This window comes from Lissotriton helveticus, chromosome 3_1, assembly GCF_964261635.1.
Source record: "Lissotriton helveticus chromosome 3_1, aLisHel1.1, whole genome shotgun sequence".
In the NCBI taxonomy this organism is placed as follows: domain Eukaryota; kingdom Metazoa; phylum Chordata; class Amphibia; order Caudata; family Salamandridae; genus Lissotriton; species Lissotriton helveticus.
This window is the reverse complement of record NC_136061.1, coordinates 271736448-271762209: the sequence shown is the minus strand read 5'-3', so window position 1 is coordinate 271762209 and position 25762 is coordinate 271736448. Positions and strand designations below refer to the sequence as shown.

The following is a 25762-nucleotide window of genomic DNA, read 5'->3' as shown; positions in this document are numbered from 1 at the left end:
CCTCCTCTATGCAAATTTTGTTTAACTTCTGCTGTGTAGATCTTACTGTTTATCGAAATAAGTAGTTTGGTTGTAGGTAGACGTAAGTGTAGACTTTGCTTTGAAAATGAACAGTACGGGTAAATGAATTTTTGTTTTTAAGGTAAGGAAATAATGAAATATTTACAATTAGTGCCACTTTAGAAACTGGTAGAAAACTGTCTTGTAAGGCTTCTGCGACGTAACTTAGTGTCTGTTTTAGAAGGTCTTCATAGGTCTGGCAGAGGTGCGGTATTACTGTTCCGTTCATTAGAGAGGAGAAGCTATAAAAATTGGAGATAGGTGGATTATAAATAAAGGAGTGTAAGGGGTTTCAAAATGACTCTGCCTGTTGTGGAGACGTTCAGAGAGTTACCCTACAGTTGTAGTTACCCCTTTACCTTAGTTCTTCAGTGTGCAATCCACGACGCGTCTTCTCCAGCCTGCATCTTAAAGCAAGTTGGGGAAGCTGCCAGCTTTTATAGCAGTGTTCCTTGACAGGTGTGCCCAATCGGTAAAACAGGAAGACGAGTGGTTTTTAATCATGATTCCAGGGGACTTAGAGTAGTTTTGTCATGCCCCTGGTGGACTTAAAATGACGTTATCTGATCTTGAAACTGAGGTTGATGGTTGCTGGTGCTCCTGATTGTACTTTTGTCTAAACATTCTGTTTTACAGATGTAATAGAACCTTTTTATCTTATAGAATCATGAATTCAATGGTGGTTAAATGCAGGTATCATTTATCGAGATCAAAAACAAAATAGCAGAAAGATAAGAGCGTTTTTTAATCATGACCCTGGAGGACTGGGAGTAGTTTTGTCATCCCCCGGGGGAATTAGAATGATGTTATCCGTTCTAATAACTGAGGTTGATGTTCACTAGTACTCCTGGGATATCAGTATTGGTGACTAACTCATGTACTATTTTAAAGTCATTAAGAATACTTCTATGTAATCTTTCTGGTCTACAGGTGTAATGGAACTTTTTGATCTTAGAGTGATCACAAATTAAATGGGAGTTGAATGTAGGTGTCACTACTCGTAATATATGTGGTGTGTTCTTAATGTTTTAAAACCGGGTTTTCTTAGGAGAGGGAGACCTTTTTCGAGTCTCTTGTTGTCTATTCACTTATAAGTTCTCGGGGAGTATGAAATCTAGAAGGGTGCCCATTTCGCTTTACTAAGGCCCAAGGAATATTGTCATGGAGTCCTTTGTGGGCTGTGCCCAGACGGTAGACCCATCACTGCTCTTTTTGTAGTAAGTTTATTTCAGAATTGTCTTCATAATCTAGGGTTTCCAAAATCACCCAACTCCAATCCTCAGTTGTGTTTTGCAGTGATGAAATGGTTGCTAATTTTTGTTACTTTTGTTCTCACAAATGCGTAACTTGACTTTTCTACATGTCATGCCTATATATCTTAAGCCGCAAGGGCAGGGATCATGTAGCTAGTGTGTGATGTAATACAATTTGTAGATATGAAATTTGGTGTGAGCTGTAGTACTTATGTAGTTGTTAGAGGGCAAACTGAGCAGGTGCCACATTCATAGTGTCCTGTAACGGAAGGAAGGCCTAGCATTGTTGAAATAGTGTCTACTGTGGTACTCCGTGGCAAGATGGTCAAAAGGAAGATCTCGTAGTATCCTCAGGACATCCGAAGTATCTTTTAGATATGTGGGTGTCTTTTGGACTAATGGCCTGAGAAAATAGTCTTTGAACGTGGCTCCAAAATGGTGCTAATACCGGAGATGATCGGGCGACCTGGTGTGGAATCTCTTTTCTTGTGCATTTTCGGTAGGAAGTAAAAGTATGGTGTGCGTAGTTCTTTTATGCACAAGAACTCAGCCTCTTTTTTAGATATCCAGATCATTAATTTAGCTTCTTCTACCATGATGCAGATGGTTCTCCTAAGTTGGTCTGTCTGGTCTTCTGTGATGATTATGTAGTGTCTTGTGTCCCTAAGAAGGACCCTGCATTGTTTACTGTATTCTGTTTTCTTCAATAAGATTATTTCACCGTCTTTGTCAGCTGGTTTTATTATAATACTGTAATCTTTGGTCAGAACTGGGAGGGCCTGTCTTTCCGCAGTCATATTGTTAAATGGTCTAGTTGAAGAGGTGTCCGTTTTCAATTTCCTTAAAGATGGCTTGCTCAAAAGTCTGAATTTGGGGGGGGTTGAAAGTGGACTTCACTCTGATTAGTGTCTCCATCATTGGAGGGTCCTTCCTATTAGAAAAGAAGGCTTTTAGTTTAATTTTTGCATATAAATTCCGCCATTTCGCCTTGTAGGCTAAATTTATTGAATTTTGGTGGAAGGGCAAACCCCAGTCCTTTGTTTAGGACAGGGATGTGGGTGTCTGTCAGTATCTTCTCAGGATAAATATTAGCGATTGCTGTTGCTTGTTCCCCGGATTCTGTTCCCTGGTATTGCTCCTTGGTGACACTTAAAATGCGTCACATTTTCTGCTGTCGCCACAAATTCGCCCTTTTGCAAGACTTATGCTGTACTTTCTCCAACCATAGAAGCAAGTTGGTAGTGCCAACATTGCCCTTTTAGTGACCCAGGCAGCTCCTGTGGGGGTCCCATTCTCTCTGGGATACCAACAACAACATATGCAATTTATTTGATAGCAGCTCCAGGATCTTATGTCACAATTTTCTTCCTGCAGCTGTGAGGGCTTATGGGGCAATCCCACAACCCGGGCTTTGTGTATGGTTGCCTAGAAATGCTTTGGATCCTGTTTTTAAGACCCTTGTGGCAGTGCTGAGATCCAGTGGGAAGCCACATGGCTGTTGCACCACTCAGTCTCATTGGCCCTTTCTTCAGCCCTGCTTTCGTCCATACATATGCATAGAGAGCCGAGAAGACCCTGCTATCTCTGCCTGTAGTCCCTGGTGGTCCTGAGGAAGATACTCAGAGACAAGGATTTTGGTAAAGCCCAAGGACGCCCCTGCCACTAGGGCTATCTACTTTGGTCCCTTTGAGTTGCAGGGACCCAGGCACGGTTCTACCAGGTCTATACAAGAGTAATTTTAAAGGGGTGCCAGTGTGCGCACACAGGAGCAATTTCCATGCAACCCCAGGTAATGGAGCAATTTTCCATCTAGGATGTTCTTCTTCATCCAGGAATAGATAGGATCAAAGCCTTCCAGGAGCCACCTCTTCGATTTAAGATATTTGTATCCCCAGTGCACACATTTGCACAGGTTTTCCAACCTTTTGCTGCTGGTGGTGGGCTCTAAACAACTTCTTCCATGGCCTCCTCACCTACAGAATTGGTCGATACTTGTTCTCTGTCCTTACTGCACAGCAGGAACTCCTTTTCTTATAACTTCATCCCCCTTCAAGCACACTTGCAGAACCCATTTCCAAAGTGAGTTGGTTTGTTGTGGTTCTCCAGCAGGATTTACACCTTGCACAGCTCATTGGGTAACTGGGCAGATGACTCCAAAAGGCAGGCTTCTTTGTGTGGGATGCAGTATAACGATCCCTTTTTCTCCAGCATGCCATTCCTCTTTTCCTGTGCCACTCTGTAGTTCTCCTTTCAGGGGTCTTGCACAGGTTGTCCCTGCCTGCAAGGAAGCCTGCCTGCAATTTGGGGAATCATATATATTCTGAGCTTGGTCAATATTTATGCTGTTCTGCATGTGTGCTCTAGTCATAAATATCTGATGCTGGCAGTTTCTGTGTTTGTGTACCCCTTCCAGGCAGGTTAAGATACAGTAGTTATCCTCTAATATCTGCAGGATGGACGAGTAAGGCCCTCGTGCTATAAACAGACTCAAGATGGAGAGTCTTACTCATTCAACCTCTCAGTCTATTGGAGAATACAGCAGGAGTGGGATAAGAACTTCAAAGAGGACCTCTGTCTCCTGTTCTCTCACACGCTATAGTCTGGTCTACTTCTAAGGATTTCCCTAGAATGATTTGGTTGAGCCTTGCAATTCACGTCTTGTCTGATTGGCTCCTTCCAACCTCTATCTTTTGTACCTCTCACACACTGTATCTAAAATGGGTCCCCATCCCCATACAGTAAAGCACTACAGAAGCACTCCAAGCTCACTTCAATTCACACCTACAGCATATACAGTGCGCACACACTTTCTATAGGTCTCCTGTAACCTTCCTCTAGCTGTCCACTAGCAGCGGGCCTTATATTATAAGGCTTTCACTACAAGCTGCAGTTTATAATGTGAAAAAAACAACAAGTGATGGAGTGAATGTGGATCAATGTCACACACTCCCCCAGTCAAAAGATCTGGGCCCAAATCCATCGTTTTTTTGCACTCCACACCACCCTGGGTCAGATAATGGCTTTATGCAAATCAGCTCTGACCCTGTTGCCCCATGGGAACAGTCCAGTCCGAACTACAACAGCCATATCTTTCCCAGACCGGAATCAAGCATCCGAGGACCGGACCGGTTTCGAGGTAACACCTCTCTTCAGCCCGGCTAGCTTGACTCCAAGTGGTGTGGAGTGCCTGGGACCCACGTCTGGGCATCCCCAGCGCACTTAGGGCGGCAATTGCAAAAAACAACAAGTGATGGACTGAATGTGGATCAATGTCACACACTCCCCCAGTCAAAAGATCTGGGCCCAAATCCATCGTTTTTTTGCACTCCACACCACCCTGGGTCAGATAATGGCTTTATGCAAATCAGCTCTGACCCTGTTGCCCCATGGGAACAGTCCAGTCCGAACTACAACAGCCATATCTTTCCCAGACCGGAATCAAGCATCCGAGGACCGGACCGGTTTCGAGGTAACACCTCTCTTCAGCCCGGCTAGCTTGACTCCAAGTGGTGTGGAGTGCCTGGGACCCACGTCTGGGCATCCCCAGCGCACTTAGGGCGGCAATTGCAAAAAACAACAAGTGTCCATCATTGTTGTTTTTGCAAATATCGCTCTAAGTGTACTGGGGATGCCCAGACGTGGGTCCCAGGCACTCCACACCACTGGAGTCAAGCTAGCCGGGCTGATGAGAGGTGTTACCTCGAAACCGGGCCGGTCCTCGGATGCTTGATTCCGTTCTGGGAAGGACATGGCTTTTGTAGTTCGGACTGGTCTGTTCCCATGGGGCACAGGGTCAGCGCTGATTTGCATATCGCCATTGTCTAACCCAGGGTGGTGTGGAGTGCAAAAAAACGATGGATTTGGGCCCAGATCTTTGGACTGGGGTGAGTGTGTGACATTGATCCACATTCTGTCCATCATTGTTGTTTTTGCAAATATCGCTCTAAGTGTACTGGGGATGCCCAGACGTGGGTCCCAGGCACTCCACACCACTGGAGTCAAGCTAGCCGGGCTGATGAGAGGTGTTACCTCGAAACCGGGCCGGTCCTCGGATGCTTGATTCCGTTCTGGGAAGGACATGGCTTTTGTAGTTCGGACTGGTCTGTTCCCATGGGGCACAGGGTCAGCGCTGATTTGCATATCGCCATTGTCTAACCCAGGGTGGTGTGGAGTGCAAAAAAACGATGGATTTGGGCCCAGATCTTTGGACTGGGGTGAGTGTGTGACATTGATCCACATTCTGTCCATCATTGTTGTTTTTGCAAATATCGCTCTAAGTGTACTGGGGATGCCCAGACGTGGGTCCCAGGCACTCCACACCACTGGAGTCAAGCTAGCCGGGCTGATGAGAGGTGTTACCTCGAAACCGGGCCGGTCCTCGGATGCTTGATTCCGTTCTGGGAAGGATATGGCTTTTGTAGTTCGGACTGGTCTGTTCCCATGGGGCACAGGGTCAGCGCTGATTTGCATATCGCCATTGTCTAACCCAGGGTGGTGTGGAGTGCAAAAAAACGATGGATTTGGGCCCAGATCTTTGGACTGGGGTGAGTGTGTGACATTGATCCACATTCTGTCCATCATTGTTGTTTTTGCAAATATCGCTCTAAGTGTACTGGGGATGCCCAGACGTGGGTCCCAGGCACTCCACACCACTGGAGTCAAGCTAGCCGGGCTGATGAGAGGTGTTACCTCGAAACCGGGCCGGTCCTCGGATGCTTGATTCCGTTCTGGGAAGGACATGGCTTTTGTAGTTCGGACTGGTCTGTTCCCATGGGGCACAGGGTCAGCGCTGATTTGCATATCGCCATTGTCTAACCCAGGGTGGTGTGGAGTGCAAAAAAACGATGGATTTGGGCCCAGATCTTTGGACTGGGGTGAGTGTGTGACATTGATCCACATTCTGTCCATCATTGTTGTTTTTGCAAATATCGCTCTAAGTGTACTGGGGATGCCCAGACGTGGGTCCCAGGCACTCCACACCACTGGAGTCAAGCTAGCCGGGCTGATGAGAGGTGTTACCTCGAAACCGGGCCGGTCCTCGGATGCTTGATTCCGTTCTGGGAAGGACATGGCTTTTGTAGTTCGGACTGGTCTGTTCCCATGGGGCACAGGGTCAGCGCTGATTTGCATATCGCCATTGTCTAACCCAGGGTGGTGTGGAGTGCAAAAAAACGATGGATTTGGGCCCAGATCTTTGGACTGGGGTGAGTGTGTGACATTGATCCACATTCTGTCCATCATTGTTGTTTTTGCAAATATCGCTCTAAGTGTACTGGGGATGCCCAGACGTGGGTCCCAGGCACTCCACACCACTGGAGTCAAGCTAGCCGGGCTGATGAGAGGTGTTACCTCGAAACCGGGCCGGTCCTCGGATGCTTGATTCCGTTCTGGGAAGGACATGGCTTTTGTAGTTCGGACTGGTCTGTTCCCATGGGGCACAGGGTCAGCGCTGATTTGCATATCGCCATTGTCTAACCCAGGGTGGTGTGGAGTGCAAAAAAACGATGGATTTGGGCCCAGATCTTTGGACTGGGGTGAGTGTGTGACATTGATCCACATTCTGTCCATCATTGTTGTTTTTGCAAATATCGCTCTAAGTGTACTGGGGATGCCCAGACGTGGGTCCCAGGCACTCCACACCACTGGAGTCAAGCTAGCCGGGCTGATGAGAGGTGTTACCTCGAAACCGGGCCGGTCCTCGGATGCTTGATTCCGTTCTGGGAAGGACATGGCTTTTGTAGTTCGGACTGGTCTGTTCCCATGGGGCACAGGGTCAGCGCTGATTTGCATATCGCCATTGTCTAACCCAGGGTGGTGTGGAGTGCAAAAAAACGATGGATTTGGGCCCAGATCTTTGGACTGGGGTGAGTGTGTGACATTGATCCACATTCTGTCCATCATTGTTGTTTTTGCAGTTTATAATGTAGCCTGAGCTTTATGTGTGTGAGTGATAGTCCATTAGAGAGACTTCCCACACAGCAGAGGTCAAAAACCGTAAGACTGATTTTGTTTTTCTTTTTGTTTTCACTGGTTAGAGCCATTTTCCTGATGGCCACAACAGCAAGGCAGTTGCCCTTCCATTACAATACCTTTCTTCATCTGTATACTACACAATATGTTCACATGACATTTTGGGCATTTCTTTTCCTTGTCAAGATGTCTCAACTCCAGAACCGATCCCTAGCCATATCCAAGCAGCTCTCTTGGCATGAGCTTGTATCCTGTGATGCTTGTGAGATTTTGCCTGCAGTATTATTTCACACACCAGTGCATATCAGGAGAATCAGAGCCATCTTTTTTGTCTGCAGGATCAAACAGAATTTGTATCCCTGTCACCAAGACTGTTAGATCTTCACTTGAGTTACTATACATTCTCATTTGTTTCATCTGGGTTTTCAAAACAATGCTGTCTCCAACACTCCTAAAGATCTTTCACCCACCTGGGTATCTGTGGTTCTTGAAGTTTTAGCTAATGTATTGCTGTATGCCTTTATGCTGGTATTGCTCCCACAGCTGCATATATATGCCCAACTATTCACTTCGGCTTGTGGACTTGCCCAAGTATACGTTTCTTGTGTGTCTGTCTATGCGACCTTTCCGTAAGTTGATGCGTGGGAGCAATCTATCTAATAAAAACCTATGTCCAAACGCAATTAGCGGATAAGTTCATACCATACTCACCTTATAGGTGGGAGGCTGCTGTACAAGATTGAGGGTTTTTGATGTAATCCTTTCTTTTTTAAGGTGCACACCATCCATATATGTAATTGCTTATGCTATTGACCCGGTCATGTGGAAGACTGGTTATACCATTTTCCATTATTTTGTTGTTGTTGAGAAGTTAGGTTTTGAATATGACTTCTTCCCCTAGCAGTGAAGCATTCTTATTCCTAACCAGTTGGGATTACAAATGAGAAAGTATAGTAAGGAAAAATTTGCTTTATGTTCATTCTGACACTGTTTATCTTTTATTTCTCCCCCAGCCCCCTATTTGCAACGCCCACCTCCACTTAAAGTATGTACTGCGTTACACACCTTCATAAAAGAAAAACATGTTAAACTGACTTCAGCATTTGCCTCCTTCCATTCAATCCTTGACTGGCATCTGGGAAGAGCTATAGCACTCCAGAGTTATAAAGTATTTCCTTTTACCTTGCTTCTCTCAGAACCCTGTCCTGCGCCTCCCAGCTGTCCAAAAATACCGTTGTTAGGTGTCGCCCATCTAGAGTATTTCTTGCTTTTCTGGGCAGTAAATGAAGTACTATTTAATAAGCACTGCAAACTCTGCACCACTAACGCAAATTTATTTCACTGTGGAGTGGAACCCTTTGTGTCTGTCACTCACATGCTTCTACTGTAAAGCCCAGCAGTCTCATTGCTTATCTTTTTGATAGATCTCTAATCAACTGTGTATTACACTCCCACACCATTTATTTCTTCCCTCTTTTCAAAGAACTATGTTCTTGTGCAGTATCTTAGCGCGGTGCACCCACACCACCCCGGGCCCCAGTTGAGTCATTTCTGTATTTAGCGGACCCGTTTTTAGGTCAAGCCTGGGAAGTACATGCACTGCTCTGCGCGACATTCTGTATTTAGGTATGGACTTAAAGCTCTGCCCACTGTCTGCCTATATTTTTCATTGGCTTGTGTCATTGCCCACTGTAAACTGGATGATTTTCATTGGTCAATAGGCCTAGTAGTCCCTCTTAGTACTATCTTGTCTCATTTTGTGACCTCCCATGAAGACCCCCCCTGTTACGTGTGTTGTTACTCTGTAGGCTTTAATTACAGCCTACGAGCACTATTTTCTTAAAGCTTTGTCCTGCCTGCTGTTTCAGGTAGGACATGCTCTCTCCTAACTAACACTTTAAAAAAGAAAAAAAAGAAAATCTTTATAGCACAGGCGCCGAACGTATTTGCAATGCAATAGGTCTCATATTTGCGAGAGTTTAAGCTATTGGTATTTTATTTATCTGTTTTAAAAACAGCACGTAAATAAAAGGCATTGTCATTTACAATACCAATAGCTCAAACTCTCGTAAATGCGAGACCTATTGCATTGCAAGTGCTTGTTTTGTTAGTGCTTGATGTTCCATTCTCTATTCTGTGTAGATTGTAACAATCTGCATGAAGGAGGTCCAGTCATGTTGGCTAGCATGGCATGGAATCCTCTTTGTTTCAGATTTTCCTTTGTCATCGAATCATTATTGTAAATTACCTTATAATTTGAATTTCTCTGTTTGCTGAGAGGCCCCTTAGGCACTTTTAAAAATGATGTGCTGTTTATTTTAACAATACAGTGTTTACTTTTGTATAGTTTTCATTTCCTCTTGACCCTTACAGTGATTTGTGCACACCTGTATTCACTTTTGTCCCTCATCTGTTATCAAGACTATCTCTCATTGTTACTTATCTCAGTTAAGCTCCTTCTTGATGTCCACCTCCCTATGCCCTGACTACAAGATGGACACCTCACTCACTACTGGCGTAACCCTGTCGCAGTTCAAAAGATGGCATTTTCCTGGGGCGAATTAGCTGCCCCCGCACTCCTACTGCAACATTGTAGGCTGATATCTCGTACCTGAGCGTACAATGCAAAGGTGATGTTGTCAGTGCAAGTTAAATTTAAGGAGAACAAAGGTCCTACGCTTTAAGCAAGATCGAAGAACAATATTATATAGACCACACTGGGTTACTATATCATTTGATCCATGACTGAGCGAAAAGTAGAACATTGTTTCCACGATCCCGAGGGATCAGGGTTGTAATGTTCTGAGGCTGCCAGAAACTATTCTCTCCCCGATAAGAGGAGATTCTAGTGGCACTGTGAGCTAGCTAGCTCATGCAAACAGCCTAACGTATCCGGTGGGGGTGCTCGGAACCAGTGTACCACCAAACCCACAGTTATCTGAACATGCAGACCCTGTAAAGGATATATAGGAACTACACAACACTGGCCTCTGCATATTTTTATCCCCTGTTCTCAAATATTAAAATTTGAACAAAGCGTAGCTGCTGCCCACTGAAAATAAAATAGGGACTATAATGAAGAAAACCGCCTTCCCTCACCAATTAATTTTAAACTGGCAGCTTGTTTGGAGAAGCTTTTCCTGGCAGCACGTAGGGCAAGCAGTTCTCAGCTAGTTGCAAAGGGGGCAAATAAGAGTTGAGAGAAGAACTTTTTTTTAAAAATTAATTTACACTTTTGGACAAGGAGCAAGTAATGAACGAAAATATTGATGTATTACAACATACAGTATATGGCGTTGGGCAGAAAAACCAAGGGAATTAAATACAGGAAGTGTAGAAGGAGGAGTAAAGTGGAGAAGCTAAAAGAAAAACCAGTTTGGCAGCTGATGACTGAAATGCTATAGAAATTGTTCCGAATTAATACCCTATACTTTAGTTTCTTGCTAGTACAAATGAACCACATTTGATATTTTCTGACACTTTGTGAATGATGTTGGAAAGGTACGGAGATGGTTAGCATCTACACATTGCTTTCAGTTTCTTCTCATGAAGGAGCCAAGCCTCTCCTGAATAATGTGCTAGCCTAGTGAAAATGTATTCTGTTTCCCCTCACAGAAGATGAATAATCTTTTCTGACTTCCTAATTACTTTCCAGGTTGTCCTTTTTCCTAACATGGTGCTACGTCTGACAGAGTGCGTAATAGGTCTAAGAACCCTTGCAAAAGTCACCGCTTATTTCAGATGGAGACATTGCCTTGGTTCGTTTTGCCTTTTTAGGTCTCGCCCATGCAGCGCGCAGGCGCTGAATAGGCAAAAAGACCTTTAGCGATCACTTTGGCTTTTCAGCCAAAAACGTGCACGCTAGGCTGGGCGGTAAATTCCGTTCCGCTCGTGGAATTTGTGTAATTTCGCGTTCGCAAAATTGCCCGAAATTCTGCGTTCCGTGGCTTTGCGGAATTTTTTGCTTGTTCGTGTTCTCCAAATGCTTTTTCGCAAGATGTTTCTCCCCGAGCATGCAAAAAGCGATCGCAAACAGGAAAAAAGCATCGCAGAACTTTGCGTCACGCGACTACGCAAATTTCGCCCACCCCTAGTGCACGCGTTCCATTGCCTTCAATGGCAACGTGTGGCGATTCACTTGCGGGCGCGCGCGGCGCCATATGGTAGCAATTATCGCTCCTGGCGCTGCTCACTCTCTTTTTTTAGGTCTCGCCTGTCAATGAGCTTGTGCATTGAGCTTGCGAGAATATAGGGGCTTAACCAGAGCTTAACCATCTGGGCGATTCCATGCAGTGCCCGTGAAAAGCGCGTGCACATCAAAGCCATCTGCCTCCCTCCCACAGGCATCCCCCAGCGTGCGCTCCGCCTCAGGCATTTCTCCTCCCCTAATTATTCACGGCCGGCCATCTTTCGTTTCTCCTCCCCCCTTCCCTCCTCCCCACAGCAATGCCAAGATCTTGTTACCCTCCCCGGTGTGACTTGTTTTCTCTCAAGTGTCTCATTGTGCAGTTTCTTTTAAATAGTCATGTTTGCCTTGCGAAATTCCCTTGGTGGCCACCTAATGTAGTCCTTTAAATGTGTCTTTTGCATCGACGCTTTAAATCTCAAAGACTGTAATTGCAACGCATTGAAATCCGTGCCCACCACTCCATCCCTGTCTACCCCCACCCCCTTCTGCTCTCTTTACCTACACTTTCCGCCTCCCCCACCCCCGGTTTTGCATTGGAGATTCTTGGTTTTAGTCTTAATTCAACTTGTATTCCAAACGTTATTAAAATACTTCCATTTTTCATTCGCATCTGGTGTACAAGCGGCATTTATTAATTTACTGCCAGATGTATTAACGGGTTTTGCCCATTCTGTGTCGTGGGAAAATGAGTTCGTGCAAATGCCCCTTAGTGAACGGAAATGGCCCCTTGCCAGGCAGCATCCGAGTTCTTAGTAGCGCCCCTGTTGCTTATAAGTGACGTGACCCCTTTTCAGGGCTTGTATTTCGCAAAACAACGCGCGATACCAGTAGGTCACGTGCTGCTGTGGGTGAGGGCGTTGCAAGTGTCGCAGAAACACAACACAGAAGGCCCAGGACAAATTCAGGACAAATATTCTGGGCAAAAGGAATGTTTTACAGATACATCAGAGGAGGTCGTACAATATTACATAAGTAAATAGACAACCAACACAAGTACAAATCAAAATAAGTTTATATTTGGGAGACAACCTTGCATTGCATCTTTTGTGTGCACAAGTGAAACTTAAACACCTGTGTTTGCATATTAAAAAAAAATACAGAAAAAGATCAAAGCTGGAGGCTTCTCAGATCTTACATGCCCCCTCTCCCCCCTTAAAAAACAAGAATTTGCAATGCAATAGGTCCCGCATTTGTGAGAATTTGAGCTATTAGCATTGTAAATGACAAAATGCCTTTAATTTATGTTTACAAAACCTGCAAGCGGTGTGTAAACACTGCTTGCATGTTTTGTAAGCAAATAAATAAAAGACATTATCATTTACAATGACAATTGCTCAAGCTCTTGTAAATGCGAGACCTATTGCATTGCAATGCTTTTTATAATTTATTGCAAGATTGTGGCAGGGTGTCATCCATGAGAAAGTTTCTCTTTTAGTTTATGTTCCTTCCTGTAGCAGGTGGTGGGCTGTTTGTTGCACGCAAAGATTTCTTGTCAGAGTAGTCTGCCCTTTAATTTTATTGTGACACGAGTACTCTGGTTGCTACTCATGTGTAAACGTTAGGCAGTTCTCTTGACCCATTCTTGCCTAAACCTGGGCTGTTAGAAGACTGTAGAATTTCATTTGAATCCAAGGTATTAGGCTCTTTTCCCTCATTCAGTATTTATAAATGTTTGGGAATTTAGTGCCTCCATTCATGCTCTGTCAATTAAGTGGTTTGTTTTTAGTGCATTTCCTTCTGATTGAATAAAGGATCATTGGACCTCCCTACCCATCCCTCATTTTGTCACCCTCCGTAACATATTCAAACTATGACTCACACTGCAGACTCCAAACTTCAAAATCTTATAGTCACTCTTCCGAATTCTATCACCTTTATCAATTCAGTGTCATTGTCATTTAATGATCTGATTGTTTCTTAGTCAAAATCCCCATTACCGACTTCAGTCGCATAAAATCGCTCCATTGCTGATTTAAAGAAAGAAAAAAAGGTGAGGAAATGGAAACTGTTCTTGCCTGATAGTCTTGCCGCCAAGTTCCATTATCCTCTTCCTCTGATTGGTGATTTCAGATTTTGGATGTTTTTTGATTTTGCGCTGTGGACAAAACCACTCCTGAGGCACTGAATAAAACCAAGGTCACATCATACACTGTGGTTCTCTGGTCAACTTAACCGTGTGACCAAAGCTGCTGAAAAGTTATGGCACAGTAATTATTGAACTAAGATGTCCATTTGTAGTTCTCAGTTAAGGGTTTTCTAAGCTGCCAATGAGCAATGCCAAAATAGTATTCTACTCTAAGCTTATGTCACCTAACAAAAAGAACTTTTCAAAATCTTTGAGCTTACTTGACTTCTCACATCTTTTCAGCTACTAATCCACCCTGGAAGCTTTGCTTTAAGCTAGACTTCTTCATTGAAAAAATGTGGCTGAATCAAGAAAGTATATCTGATGAGCAATTCATCCACATTTATGCCCCCTTTCCCTGCTTCTGTCCCATCATCTGGTCTGATTCCCACTTGGACTTTTCATCTGAGCTCTTAACTATTGTGAAATGCAATTGTAATTCCCTTTGATCATTTGCCAATCTCCTACTTTTAATCAGCTCACTTCTTTCAAAATTAAAAGTTTGATTCCTCCATTCTGTCTAACTACAGGCTCATTGCACTTCTTCCTCCTATGGCCAAAATATTAGATCAGCATTTAACCTCACAGCTCTGTTTGCTCTGAAGATAGCAAAGGGTTTTATGGTACTCGGGCAGCCTTTCGCACAGAACCAAGGCTATACTTGCAGCAGACATCTTTCTTCAGGTGGCTGTGGAGTCCAACAGTGTATTTGCGCTCCTCTAGATGTCTTTATGACATGATTATGTTGATCACTGCCTTTTGCTGGTCATAATCTATGAAACTGGCATGGGAGATCAGATACTAGCTTTATGTACCACATTTCTTGCAAATCACTAGCGAGCACAAAGGTATCTGCAACAGCTTTCCTCTACCCCTTCCACCATTGTGTGTAGTATACCACTGAGACCTTCATTCTCCCAAGCTGTTTAACCTGTGTTAGGCCTTTGGTCTCCCTCATCTACGCCCATGGTTTCCACTTTTCACCCACACAGATGACTCTCTAATACTTTCCCATCCACGTGGCATATTGATAGATGGTTTCATGTTGTGACTGTGTTTTTTTTTTTATTTTTTATTTTTATTTTTGAAAACCTTTATTGTGCGATAGCAGAAAAACAAATACGGGCCCACAACCATCCGGCCGGCCACGATACCAGTTGAAGCACTTTTGCAAACAATGCGGTGACTCAGTAGCACCTCGATACAAATTGACCGTCAAGCAGGGTTACACTGGACACCACCGTGTTACTGAGAAACAGGAGCAATGAAGGTTAATTTTAAGGATTTTACCCCCCAATATAAGCGTTTTTAATTATAATAAACAAAGATAAGGAGAGTCCGTACAATCCCCCTACAACATGAGTGGGCAACATCGTGGAGTGAATATCAACAAACAGTAGAATCCCCCCAAGCAGCATGGCGGCACAAGGATATATGCAACAGGATTATCAAACCACCATTATACACCATATCTACCGTTACCCACCTCGTACCAAACCAACCCACGGACCCAGATTAGAAACAAGAGAAGAAAAGAGTGTGAGAGAGAGGAGAAAAATAAGGCCCATAGAAACAAAAACGGAAAAAATAAAAATCCCCACCCCCTACCCCCCCACCCTACACGCATGCAGAGGCTACGGCCTATCCCCCCCCCCCCCCAAAGTGTGCCTGTCGCCCGATAAAGAACCCGAAATATAGAAACTAAAGCAAGAAAGAAAAGAAAAAGGAAACCACAGAAGACCGGAGGAGGGCCAAATCTAAATTCTCCCGGACTCCCCCGCCATACATTTGAACTCTACCCCATTTGTAAAAACAACAACAAAATGAATCAAGCACAGGATAGAATGGGGAGAATCATCACATATCACAGCAGTACGCGTTGTGGAAGCGCTCCAAACCGAGTCCCCACCGGCGAATCAAGCACAAGTTGTAAGGAGGAATCTCCTAGCCCTGGCCAGTCCGTGGGCGTCCCCCTAAGCATAGCTCCAGAAGAGGACCCGCCCCAGACAGAACAAAGGAACAAAATGGCCGCACTCGGCCGAGGAGGTGTGCACCAAAACAAAATGGACATCGCCAGTCACAAATAGTTCCATTGACCCAAAGGAGGGGTGTCTCCAGGTTCGCCCGATGATGTGCAGTACATTGTAGGGATAGCCAAGCTTGCGAGACGAAGGCAACAAAGGGAATCAGTAGCTGTACTAGCGGCGTCAGAAACAAAAGTAGCGATATCACGAGTGAGGGTGCAGGCTTCAGTAGAGAGGGAAACATTGTAGCACCGCTGAGGTAGGCGGACGGCAGTCCGTAAGCACCAACACAGCCAAAAGACCGCTCCTCTCTGCACTCGTGTGGCAGCACTGTAGCCCAGTCAGAAATCAGCGGAGGCAGATCAGCGCATCGTTGAAAGCAGGCTAGAGGCGCACATCCCAGAGCGAGCGTAGCATCATCAAGCTTCCTACTCAGCACTCGGTAGCACTCTCCCCATTCAGATCGCAAATCGGCAAGAGCGGCAAGAACAGATCCATAAGTTAACACAGGCTGCTGTTCCAACAACTCCATGGTACGAGACGTGACACATGGTCTAACACACCGCTCAAATCCATGCAGGGCGACACAGGCTGGAATCGATGTGACACTCACCCTCACAACCAAGGAGCCAGCCGCCATTGCCACCCTGTCAGGGGATTCACAGGAACGTGGGGGCGAAACCGGCACCGAGAGGCTGGAGTGAAAGCTGCCGATTTTGTCCGGACACGCTAATAATGGGCAACCAACAGTGAGAGTCATCCCCTTTGCGGCTCAAGACGGGGGCAAACTCGGGGGTGATCCGCGGTAGCCAGGCAAGCGCCAGAATGTGGTCAGCACAGCACAGCTCACCTTCAGCGTTCCACAAGGAGAAAGGAACAGAATGAACTCCCACTTGGCCGATGTGCACAGTTAGCAGAAGGGTCCATCTATTTCCCCCACAGCAGGCAGCGTGTCCCAAGGTGCCAGCTCCGCCCCGGCTCGACCGTCCGTCGTCGCCGCCGGAGTACGGTAGCACAGGTCCCGGCTCCAGGGCTACAAAGGCCGCCAAACAGTCTCGTCGATATCTCCGGCTATCGGGCAGGCAGGGACACCGGAGGAACGCGAACCACAACAGCGCACTCTCATAGTCGTCCCGCTGCAGCGCTATCACAGGATGAAGGTCAGGATATCGTTGCGGGAAACAAAGGCTTGCGGAGCCGGGAGCCTACACGTCCGTCTCAGTCGCCATCTTGGCTCCTCCCCCTGTTGTGACTGTGTTTACTGAAGGGCAGGGACTGGATGCAGAAAAACTTTTCAAACTCTGGGATATTGGTAGTGGGTAGCAATGAAGATCTCTATTCATCACCTCCGGTCCACTGAGCCCTGCCCTTTTTCACACTCTGCTGTTAAGAGGTTAGGTGTAAACATGGAGCAGAAATATAACCATCCACTAAAGTCTTAGGAGCTGTGTCATCTCATACTTTGTGTCCTTCCTCCACTCACTTTTGAAGGCTTTCCACTCCACTAGCTGCTTTGATTTGCTCCCATCTTGAGACACACTACACATGGGCATAAATTAATCCTTGCTGTACCTGTTGTAATGTCTACATAATCAGTCTGCCAGATTTGTTGTCCCAGTCTTCACCAGATAGACCTTGTACCATTTCGTGCTGTTGTAGCATCAATATGTTTTCTAGCTAAAGTGGGTTCCAGGACATTCTGCCTGGCAGCAAGCATCTTATGTACCTGTTTTTGTATCCACTTGAGATGTTAGTTTGTTTGGCAGGCTTTTTACTTTTCTTCTCAAGCACTGCTGTGGATGCCAATTTCCTGAGCATTTGGTGCATTTTGTCTTTTAAGAGGCTGTAATACTTCCAGGAATATGATGCATTAGAAGTACCTGGTGGAGGTGGGTGGTCCCTGCATATATTATTTAAGAGCAGGTATTTCTGAAATGGCTTGCACGGCAAACAGTGGCTACACAGAAGTAAACTGGGGAGCATGTTTACTACTTTTCACATAGCAACAACATAGAAAGCACATAGGAAGCATTGGGGAACTCCCCAAGGAAGGCTATAGGTTAGTTTGCGTTCTGCCTCATACACTCCCAACTGAGCAACAAAAAAAGTTGGACTGTTGGTTGTTCCCTGTTGGGGTAATGAGTGAAAAGAAGTGGATAGTCCAAAATTAAGCACAGACCTCAAGACGGAGAATCATGAAACGTTGGGCATCCCACAGTGAGTTCAATGAAATCCCCTTTTTCCAAGATCATCTTCGCAGGCTGCTCAATTTGGCCTTCACCACCTAATCCCAACAAATAGTCATAATTGTTAATTAGTTTCTGGTAGAACAGAAAGGGTTTGAGTAGCAAAGGGTTACTTACCCAATAATTTAGGAACTATTACTCCAGAGTCTCCTTCCCATTACCAGTGCCCATCTTTCATTGACAAAGGTGCTCAAAGTTTCTAGATTAAAATGCCTCCGAATACAGGTAATCAAAATGAGGACAGATGCGTAAGGGATTGCGCAGTTAAGATTATCAAGATTATCCAGGTACTATATTTTTTTCTGTATTTAAATGTATGTTGTTTATGGCCAGGTCCCTCACCTCACGTTTTACCCTTGTGCCTGGCTTGGATGTCCTCATAAATTAATATTGTGAAAGAGTTTGTGGACAGTCTGCTGGAGTTTGTAGGTAGGTTATTTTTCTAATATGCGGCCTTGCATAGTCTGCTTTTATCCAGGAGTTCTAGCAAAAACTGATAACTTCACAGCATGTTAGACATATTGTTGAAAAACTTTAACAAATGCTTAAATTCTTCAGCCATCTTTATTATTGACTGGTATAGCTTAATTTTTCGGGAAAGTGTTTTTGCACAGAAAGCAATGCATAGCTGTTAAATGTCTTGTTTTAAAACTATACTACAGTGAAGGGAGCAGTAGCACTGTCAATACTGGGAAAACATTAGGCGCAGATAAGAAAAGTAGCGAAGACCTCAAGAAGGAGATGAAATGTAACATCCTTTTCCACTTTGGACCTTTCCAGGCACCACTGAGGTAATCTTGAATCAGAAGCCATCCCCTATCCTGTAACTGACAGTTATTTTAAATATTATTTATAGTCTGTGTTGCACACTAATAATAGACAATCTTGCATTGCACGTTTTTGTAGAAGGAAAAAATACCTGTAACAGCTGATCTCTCTTTACCATTTAGAAAGATATGCCGAGTAGTTGAATTAACCTCACTTTTGAAGGGAATTGAAATATCCCAAGTATGACTATCAAAATCAAATGTGTGTGAATACACCAGAAAAAAAACATAAAGTGATATATTGAAACTTATTTTGTGGTTTCTCTTTGGGTGTGCAATGGAGCTAAAATTTGGGAGGAATATTTCATTGAAAAGGGGAAGAAATTTGCAGTGCATAATTTGTAAAAAAGCAGTACAGAGACTCAAAATGTTCCATTTCTGGCATCGCCACATGCTGGGGTTGCTGAACAAAAAACCTGCCTAGTCTTTGTTCCACCTCATGCCTTTTTCTTCCACCTACACTTCTGGTCTCTTTATTTCATTATTGCATGTTTTTTTCATCCGTGCTGTCTTTCTTTTTGGCAGTTTTCTATCCTTTTCTTCTTCCTTCTGTGTATGCCTTTTTCTCTCACTTGTTCTGTTTCTTAGTATAATTATACAAAATAGATTCAGAGCTGCACAAAATAGTGCTAGTTCCCACTACCATCTCAAATTAAGCACTGGAATTACTTATTGCATTCAGAGGCCTCTATTTGGGGAAATGCAGCTACTAATTTTAAGAATAGAGCTTGGTTTTGGAACATTTCAAACAAATGCTTTGCCATAAAAATATAGAAACGTTAAAGCTGTGAAACGGAAAAAAAAGTTAATTTGTAGGAAACTGAAAATGTTGATGGTGGTGTTGAAAACACTCGAGTCCTATATAAGAAAATACAGCAGTGCAGTGAGGTGAAGCAAGTGACAACAAAAACCCCAGAACCTAGGACCCTGAAAAAAACTGGTGAGGTCCGATGGTAGTCGGGTGGCCAGAAACACCTCAAAGTCTTTGAGAGACATACAGGAGAAAGAAAAGAAAAATATGCATGGCAGAGGGGGGGATATTGAAGGTAAAACCTAACCCTCTATGTACTATCGAAGGTGGGTGTCACACAAGGTGTTATCAAGAGCAGGAGAGAACCCTCCCTTATCAAAGTACAAGCATAGGGCATTAGAAGAATAGAAGGAGATCTCACTGACTGGATATGCCCCTCCTCATGCTACTCCACGAAAACAGGTGCTTAAGGGGGAAGAAAGAGTATTGAAGGTTGCAAACTATTGGCAAAGCAAATGGATTTCACCTATGCTTTAAAGAAAAACACCAGTTGAGCCAAATAATTGAGCTATTTCTTTGGTAATGTTTTGTTTGCCATGTTCTCCAGCAGCGTGGCTGCTGTGCATCGTGGTTGGAAGTAAAATAAAAAATGTAAACTAAATGACGTCGCCAGTTTTGATCGTGACATATACTTTTTTTTTTCTTCACCCATGTTGCCCTGCAGCCGCACTACTGTCGGGCATGACTCCTCCGTTACCCTAGTTATAGTGGAGGAGTGTCGTCCCACTGAAATACCCCCAGTTACTAAAAATAAAATGGTAATGAAGCTATCCCGAACAGAGTGTCGCGATGGGGCTTGTCCTGCAGAATGGCAGCAGGGAGGGGGGTGCACTGCCTTTTGGAGTTGTTTAATGTGCGCAGGTCTCTTAGGCCGGCCGTCTTGAGACAACCAGCCAGACATGCACACTTTAATCCTCTCAACCCAGCTGTCTTAAGACTGGGTTCAGAGTAATGGCAGACATCCAGTGCACTTGGGAGCACCAACAGAGGCCGCTCCTTCCAATCAGGGCACTGCTTTCATGAGCATAAAAGTAGCGCTAGGATTGTCTTGGGAAGCCTGCCTCGAGTAGAGAAGACGACAGAGGACTTTGCCTTGTTGCAGGAAGGTAAGAATTTAATTTATTATGTTTTGTAATCCTCATCCGCCCTTCCACCCTCTGGACATGCCAGCCACCACTGGCTACTGTAGAACTTGGCAAAAAGAATTGCAAAACGTTTTGCCTTTGTCAGGGCTTACTTTGCAAGGCATACATTCGCTCCCTACACAGATTTGCTGACACTGGCAAACTATGGCATCCGTTCGCAAACCTCCTATGCACATGAGCGTCAAATAATGAATTTACATAAACGCTACAGCTAGATGCCCACCTAAATAATTACCTGTTTACAATAAAAGATAACCTTAATGCCTTGACCACTGGGACAGTTCTAGTGGCATGACTAAATAAAGAGGCCGAAGTGCCTAGCACAAAACAAATTAAATAATTATTTAGCACTTTTCCCTGGGTGGGTGAAATTCTGCCACATTCTGGATATCGCAAATAATCCAGAAAACAGGGCAAGCAACAAAGCTTGAGGGAGTAGGGCAACAAGATTATGGAACAATTGGGGGAGAGGGGCACACTTACAAATAGGAAATCCCAGGAATGATGCAGTTCTCCAACCCAACAAGACAATCAACCCATTTGTTTTTTCTGCAAATGTTATTCTGGATTATTAAAGATCAAGTTGAGTGTTAAATGTTTTTGAATTTCATAGCTTGGCATTTTCATGTTTTCCCATGACAAATATCTGCATTTGACAGAAGCACAGTTGTAGTAAAATGAAAAAAAAAATTATAATGGACTTAAGCTCCTACAGATTTCCATCTTGAACTGCTTCCCAGGCACTAGACTGCATTCCGAAACTTTTTTTTAATACCACTTAGTCTTCACTAGCAGCATTGGATCCATTTTAGGGACGTCATTGTTTTTTTGCCACTCCACTGATATTGACTTGCCGAGGCATATAGGGCATCCTGTAGTGGTCCCGTCTGCTTTTTTTTTTTTTTTCCAGTGTACATGGTTCTTGATCCCTCTATTTTCAAATTGTATTCGATTATTTTGTCAATTTTCTTGGCACTTTTCAGTTGTAGTAGATTGCGTTTCCTTCAAAGTCTAAGGGTTTCAGTATCTTGTAGAAGGCAGATGTTGGCTACAGACATTCTTCGATCCTGCAGTCTTTGACTTTGCATCAGACAATCCAACCTCAGCCGCTGAGGGAGAATAAATGAATGATAGATATATGTAGCACAAGTGATACATTGTCCTACTGTGTTTCACCACTGTGGGAGAAATGAACCCAACAATGATTACTGTCTTGTAATGATGAGCAATGAGCAGGGCCAATGAAATCCTGCAACAGTAGAGGGCCAAATTATGTGGTTGCATTGAGTAAAATATGCAGCAAGAAAATGAAAATTATGTGGCATTATGCAGTACATTTCGTGATAGTATTACTTTATCATTTTGTAATTTTTAGGTCGAGCCTAGCGCAGCGCGCATGTGCTGCTCTAGGAGAAGGGCCTCTTGGAATCCCTCCAGACTTTCATAAAAGTTGTGCGTGTGGCTTTAGTTTTGTTACACATTCTATTGGCCTTTGCATGTGGCTTTCAAAAATTGAATGCAAAAACAACAGGTGAAGGACAGAATGCAGAACAATGTCATACATTCACCCCAGTACAGAGATCTGGGCCTAAATCCATCGTTTTTTTGCTCACCATGCCATTCCAGTTTGAACCCAGCCATATGGAAATCAGTCTTGACCCTGTGCCCCATGGGAACAGTCCAGCCCGAACTGCCAAGCCAGGTTCTCCCTGGACTGGAAACAAGCATCCAAGGACCGGTTCCGGGCTTTCAGCCCTCTTCAGCCTGGATAGCTTGATTCCAGTGGCATGGAGAGCACGGGACTCACGTCTGAGCATACCCGGCCACTCGGGGTGACAATGCAAAAACAACAGGTGATGGACAGAATGCAGAACAATGTCATACATTCACCCCAGTACAGAGATCTGGGCCTAAATTTTTCATTTTTTTTGCTCACCATGCCATTCCAGTTTGAACCCAGCCATATGCAAATCAGTCTTGACCCTGTGCCCCATGGGAACAGTCCAGCCCGAACTGGCAAGCCAGGTTCTCCCTGGACTGGAAACAAGCATCCAAGGACCGGTATCGGGCTTTCAGCCCTCTTCAGCCTGGATAGCTTGATTCCAGTGGCATGGAGAGCACGGGACTCACGTCTGAGCATACCCGTCCCACTCGGGGTGACAATGCAAAAACAACAGGTCCAGATCCTTGTACTGGGGTGAATGTATGACATTGTTCTATATTCTGTCCAACTGTGTTTTTTGCAATTTTCACCCCGAGTGGGCTGGGTATGCTCAGACGTGAGTCACAGGCTCTCCACACCACAGGAATCAAGCTATCCAGGCTGAAGAAGGCTGATAGCCAGAAACCGGTCCTTGGATGGTTGATTCCGGTCACGGAAAGACATAGCTTGGTAGTTCGGACTGGACTGTTCCCATGAGGCACAGGGTCAGAGCTGATTTGCATATAGCCAGTGTCTAACCCAGGGTGGTGTGGAGTGCAAAAAAACGATGGCTTTAGGCCCAGATCCTTGTACTGGGGTGAATGTATGACATTGTTCTACATTCTGTACATCAACTGTGTTTTTTGCAATTTTCACCCCGAGTGGGCTGGGTATGCTCAGACGTGAGTCCCAGGCTCTCCACACCACTGGAGTCAAGCTATCCAGGCTAAAGAAGGCTGATAGCCAGAAACCAGTCCTTGGATGCTTGATTCCGGTCTGGGAAAGACATGGCTTGGTAGTTCGGACTGGACTGTTCCCATGAGGCACAGGGTCAGAGCTGATTTGCATATAGCCAGTGTCTAACCCAGGGTGGTGTGGAGTGCAAAAAAACGATGGATTTAGGCCCAGATCCTTGTACTGGGGTGAATGTATGACATTGTTCTACATTCTGTACATCAACTGTGTTTTTTGCAATTTTCAAAAATTGAAAGCATGCAATTGGCCAAAGGCGGGTGCATGTCCCGCCTTCTCTCTAAACGTTGACTCCCATGTCCTAAGGGTCTCTGGAGCGAGCAGCAGCGCTGCCGGGTGCCAACTGCATTCCTTACATTCCTGGAAGTGCGCGGGCACACCACTCTATTATTTTTTTTGAAAAATATGTTTATTGCGGAAAGCATAGAAGACATTGACAAATAAATCCACTTATAGGCACTGATCGATGCAATGAACCAGATCGAACATACAGAAAAACACACAGCCATGTAGCCTACATCCCGGAGGCCAGGCGGCGTACATTGGTAAGTGCCACAAAAGGAAACATAAACATTTGCGTAGAACACATGCGTATCGCCATTATCCGCTGTTTTTTTCCCTCCTCGTTATATTCCCACCCATGTCTTCCGTTGACCACTCTATATTATTTATGTGCTACGAGGCAGAATTTGTTAGCAGCCGCTGGGATGGGCTGTCACTGGATGTAAAAGATGCAATGAATCCACCATAGTACCTCATTGTCTGTGTCTTATATGTTGGCGAGAGCTGCCAATTAAGTCATTGTGTGCTTCTCTGCTAACTAACCCAGCGCGGTCGCTTTCACTTTTGTGAATGCGCTGGTTTCCTGTTTGTTTCCTACTAAACCGAACACTTCTTCGAACACCATAGTTTGATCCAGACAGAGCCACATAGGCGCACTGCAGTTTCCTCTTGCTCGAATGCGTTGCGAGTTTGACTCTGTTTCTATGCCACCGAGGTTTGGGTTAATTAATATGTACGGTCATTCAGCTGGTGTCTATTTGATAAACCTTTGTCGCTTCCGCTGCCCAGGCCCAACCGCTAATCCGCTTTCCCAGTGACAGGTTTGCAGCTAAACTTCCTGAATTCAAATGGCTGTCTAATGGCCTGCCTCTTTGCGCAATTAGCCATGCAGGAGAATCTCACCACAGCACCCTTCCTGCCAAGTAGGTGAGAAGCACAAGCAATGTCAATCAGAGTTGCGAAATCTTTCTCGGAAGCCACCGTCATTAACCTTTGTTTTGTGGCTGCGTTTAACTGAGCTTGAGAGCAGCTTGCAGAATATCTATCTTCCTGCCCTCCCTCACCTGGGTGAAGGGCTTGGTGACTGCCATGGCCCTTGTGTCCAGCAAACCACAGACTGACAAACTTACTCATGTTTGGCCTCCGCTGAAGCGTGTCCAGTTGTGATCCGTCATGCCACCTTGCATACGGATGTAAGCACAGCACACTGATCTGTTATGCAAATTAATGTGTAACTGTGATTAAATGAATAAGGGAAGGGCTAAAATGGGCAGCGAAGCAGGGTTGCAAGGATGACCTGTCCTTTATAATACCGGTGCTTTTTGTTAAATTTGTCCCATGTATTTGTTCGGCTGTCACGGTGCTTCATGCTGACATCACCTCCTCTGTATCTGCATTTCCCCACAGCCCCAGTTCACTCTCCACCCGAGACAACTTGGCAACGCGCATGTGTGGGCCCGCCTTGGGAAAGGCGGCTTCCGATAGCCAGCGTTTTTATAACTTACAAATGCCAGTAGTGTGGAGGGATTAGAGCCCGTTGTTTGAATGGAAGTCTCTCTGGTTTGGTTTATGTGCTTTTTGGAAAGGGTTAGTGCCATAAAATCGCTTTAGAAGGTTTCACCTATAGAAATGTCAAATCTAGACAGTCACTGTACGTTAAAGGTACTTACCGTGACAATATAGTGGTTTTCTATGATGTTGAAGCAATGTTTTTTGCAAGTCTTTTGCATTATTCTGACCCCGAACTCCTCCCGCTGTGGAAAGACATCAAAATTAAAAAATTGCTCTGGCAGGATCGTAACATACGATTGAATCAATGCATTAAAATAAAGCAGTGCCCATAAATCTGATGCCTAGTAATGCAGATTCGCCCCTTACAGCAGTCCGTTAGTCAAAGAAGGGGTTGATGTTCCTTTATTAAAACCTTTTTTTAGTCAACAAATAAGACATTCTTCCCCCTCAAGTCGGAGGGGCCAGGGAGGCAGGACTGATGCCCTCGGGATATTAATGTGAGTAATAAAGGGGTGGGCCCTTATACACTCGGAAACCTGGGTCCATGGAACAGTACAATAACGATTGGGTCCGAGTTCTGGTATCTCTGTTACCAAGACTCACTTAAATTTGTTTTAAGACAGACATACACCACAAACTCTTAA

At 44.7% G+C, this 25762-nt stretch overlaps 1 protein-coding gene across 5 annotated transcripts in view; it reads left to right on the top strand.

Moving 5' to 3' along the window:
- GGNBP2 (gametogenetin binding protein 2) overlaps positions 1–25762 on the top strand; it is a 668014-nt gene that overhangs the window by 353750 nt on the left and 288502 nt on the right. For 3 of the 5 annotated variants that reach the window (XM_078679788.1, XM_078679787.1, XM_078679786.1), the window contains exon 5: positions 18530–18658. The exons of the other annotated variants lie outside the window; for them this stretch is intronic. In XM_078679788.1, the coding sequence (XP_078535914.1) occupies positions 18530–18658 (129 nt within the window). The remainder of the gene's footprint in view (positions 1–18529; positions 18659–25762) is intronic. 5 annotated transcript variants of the gene reach the window in all.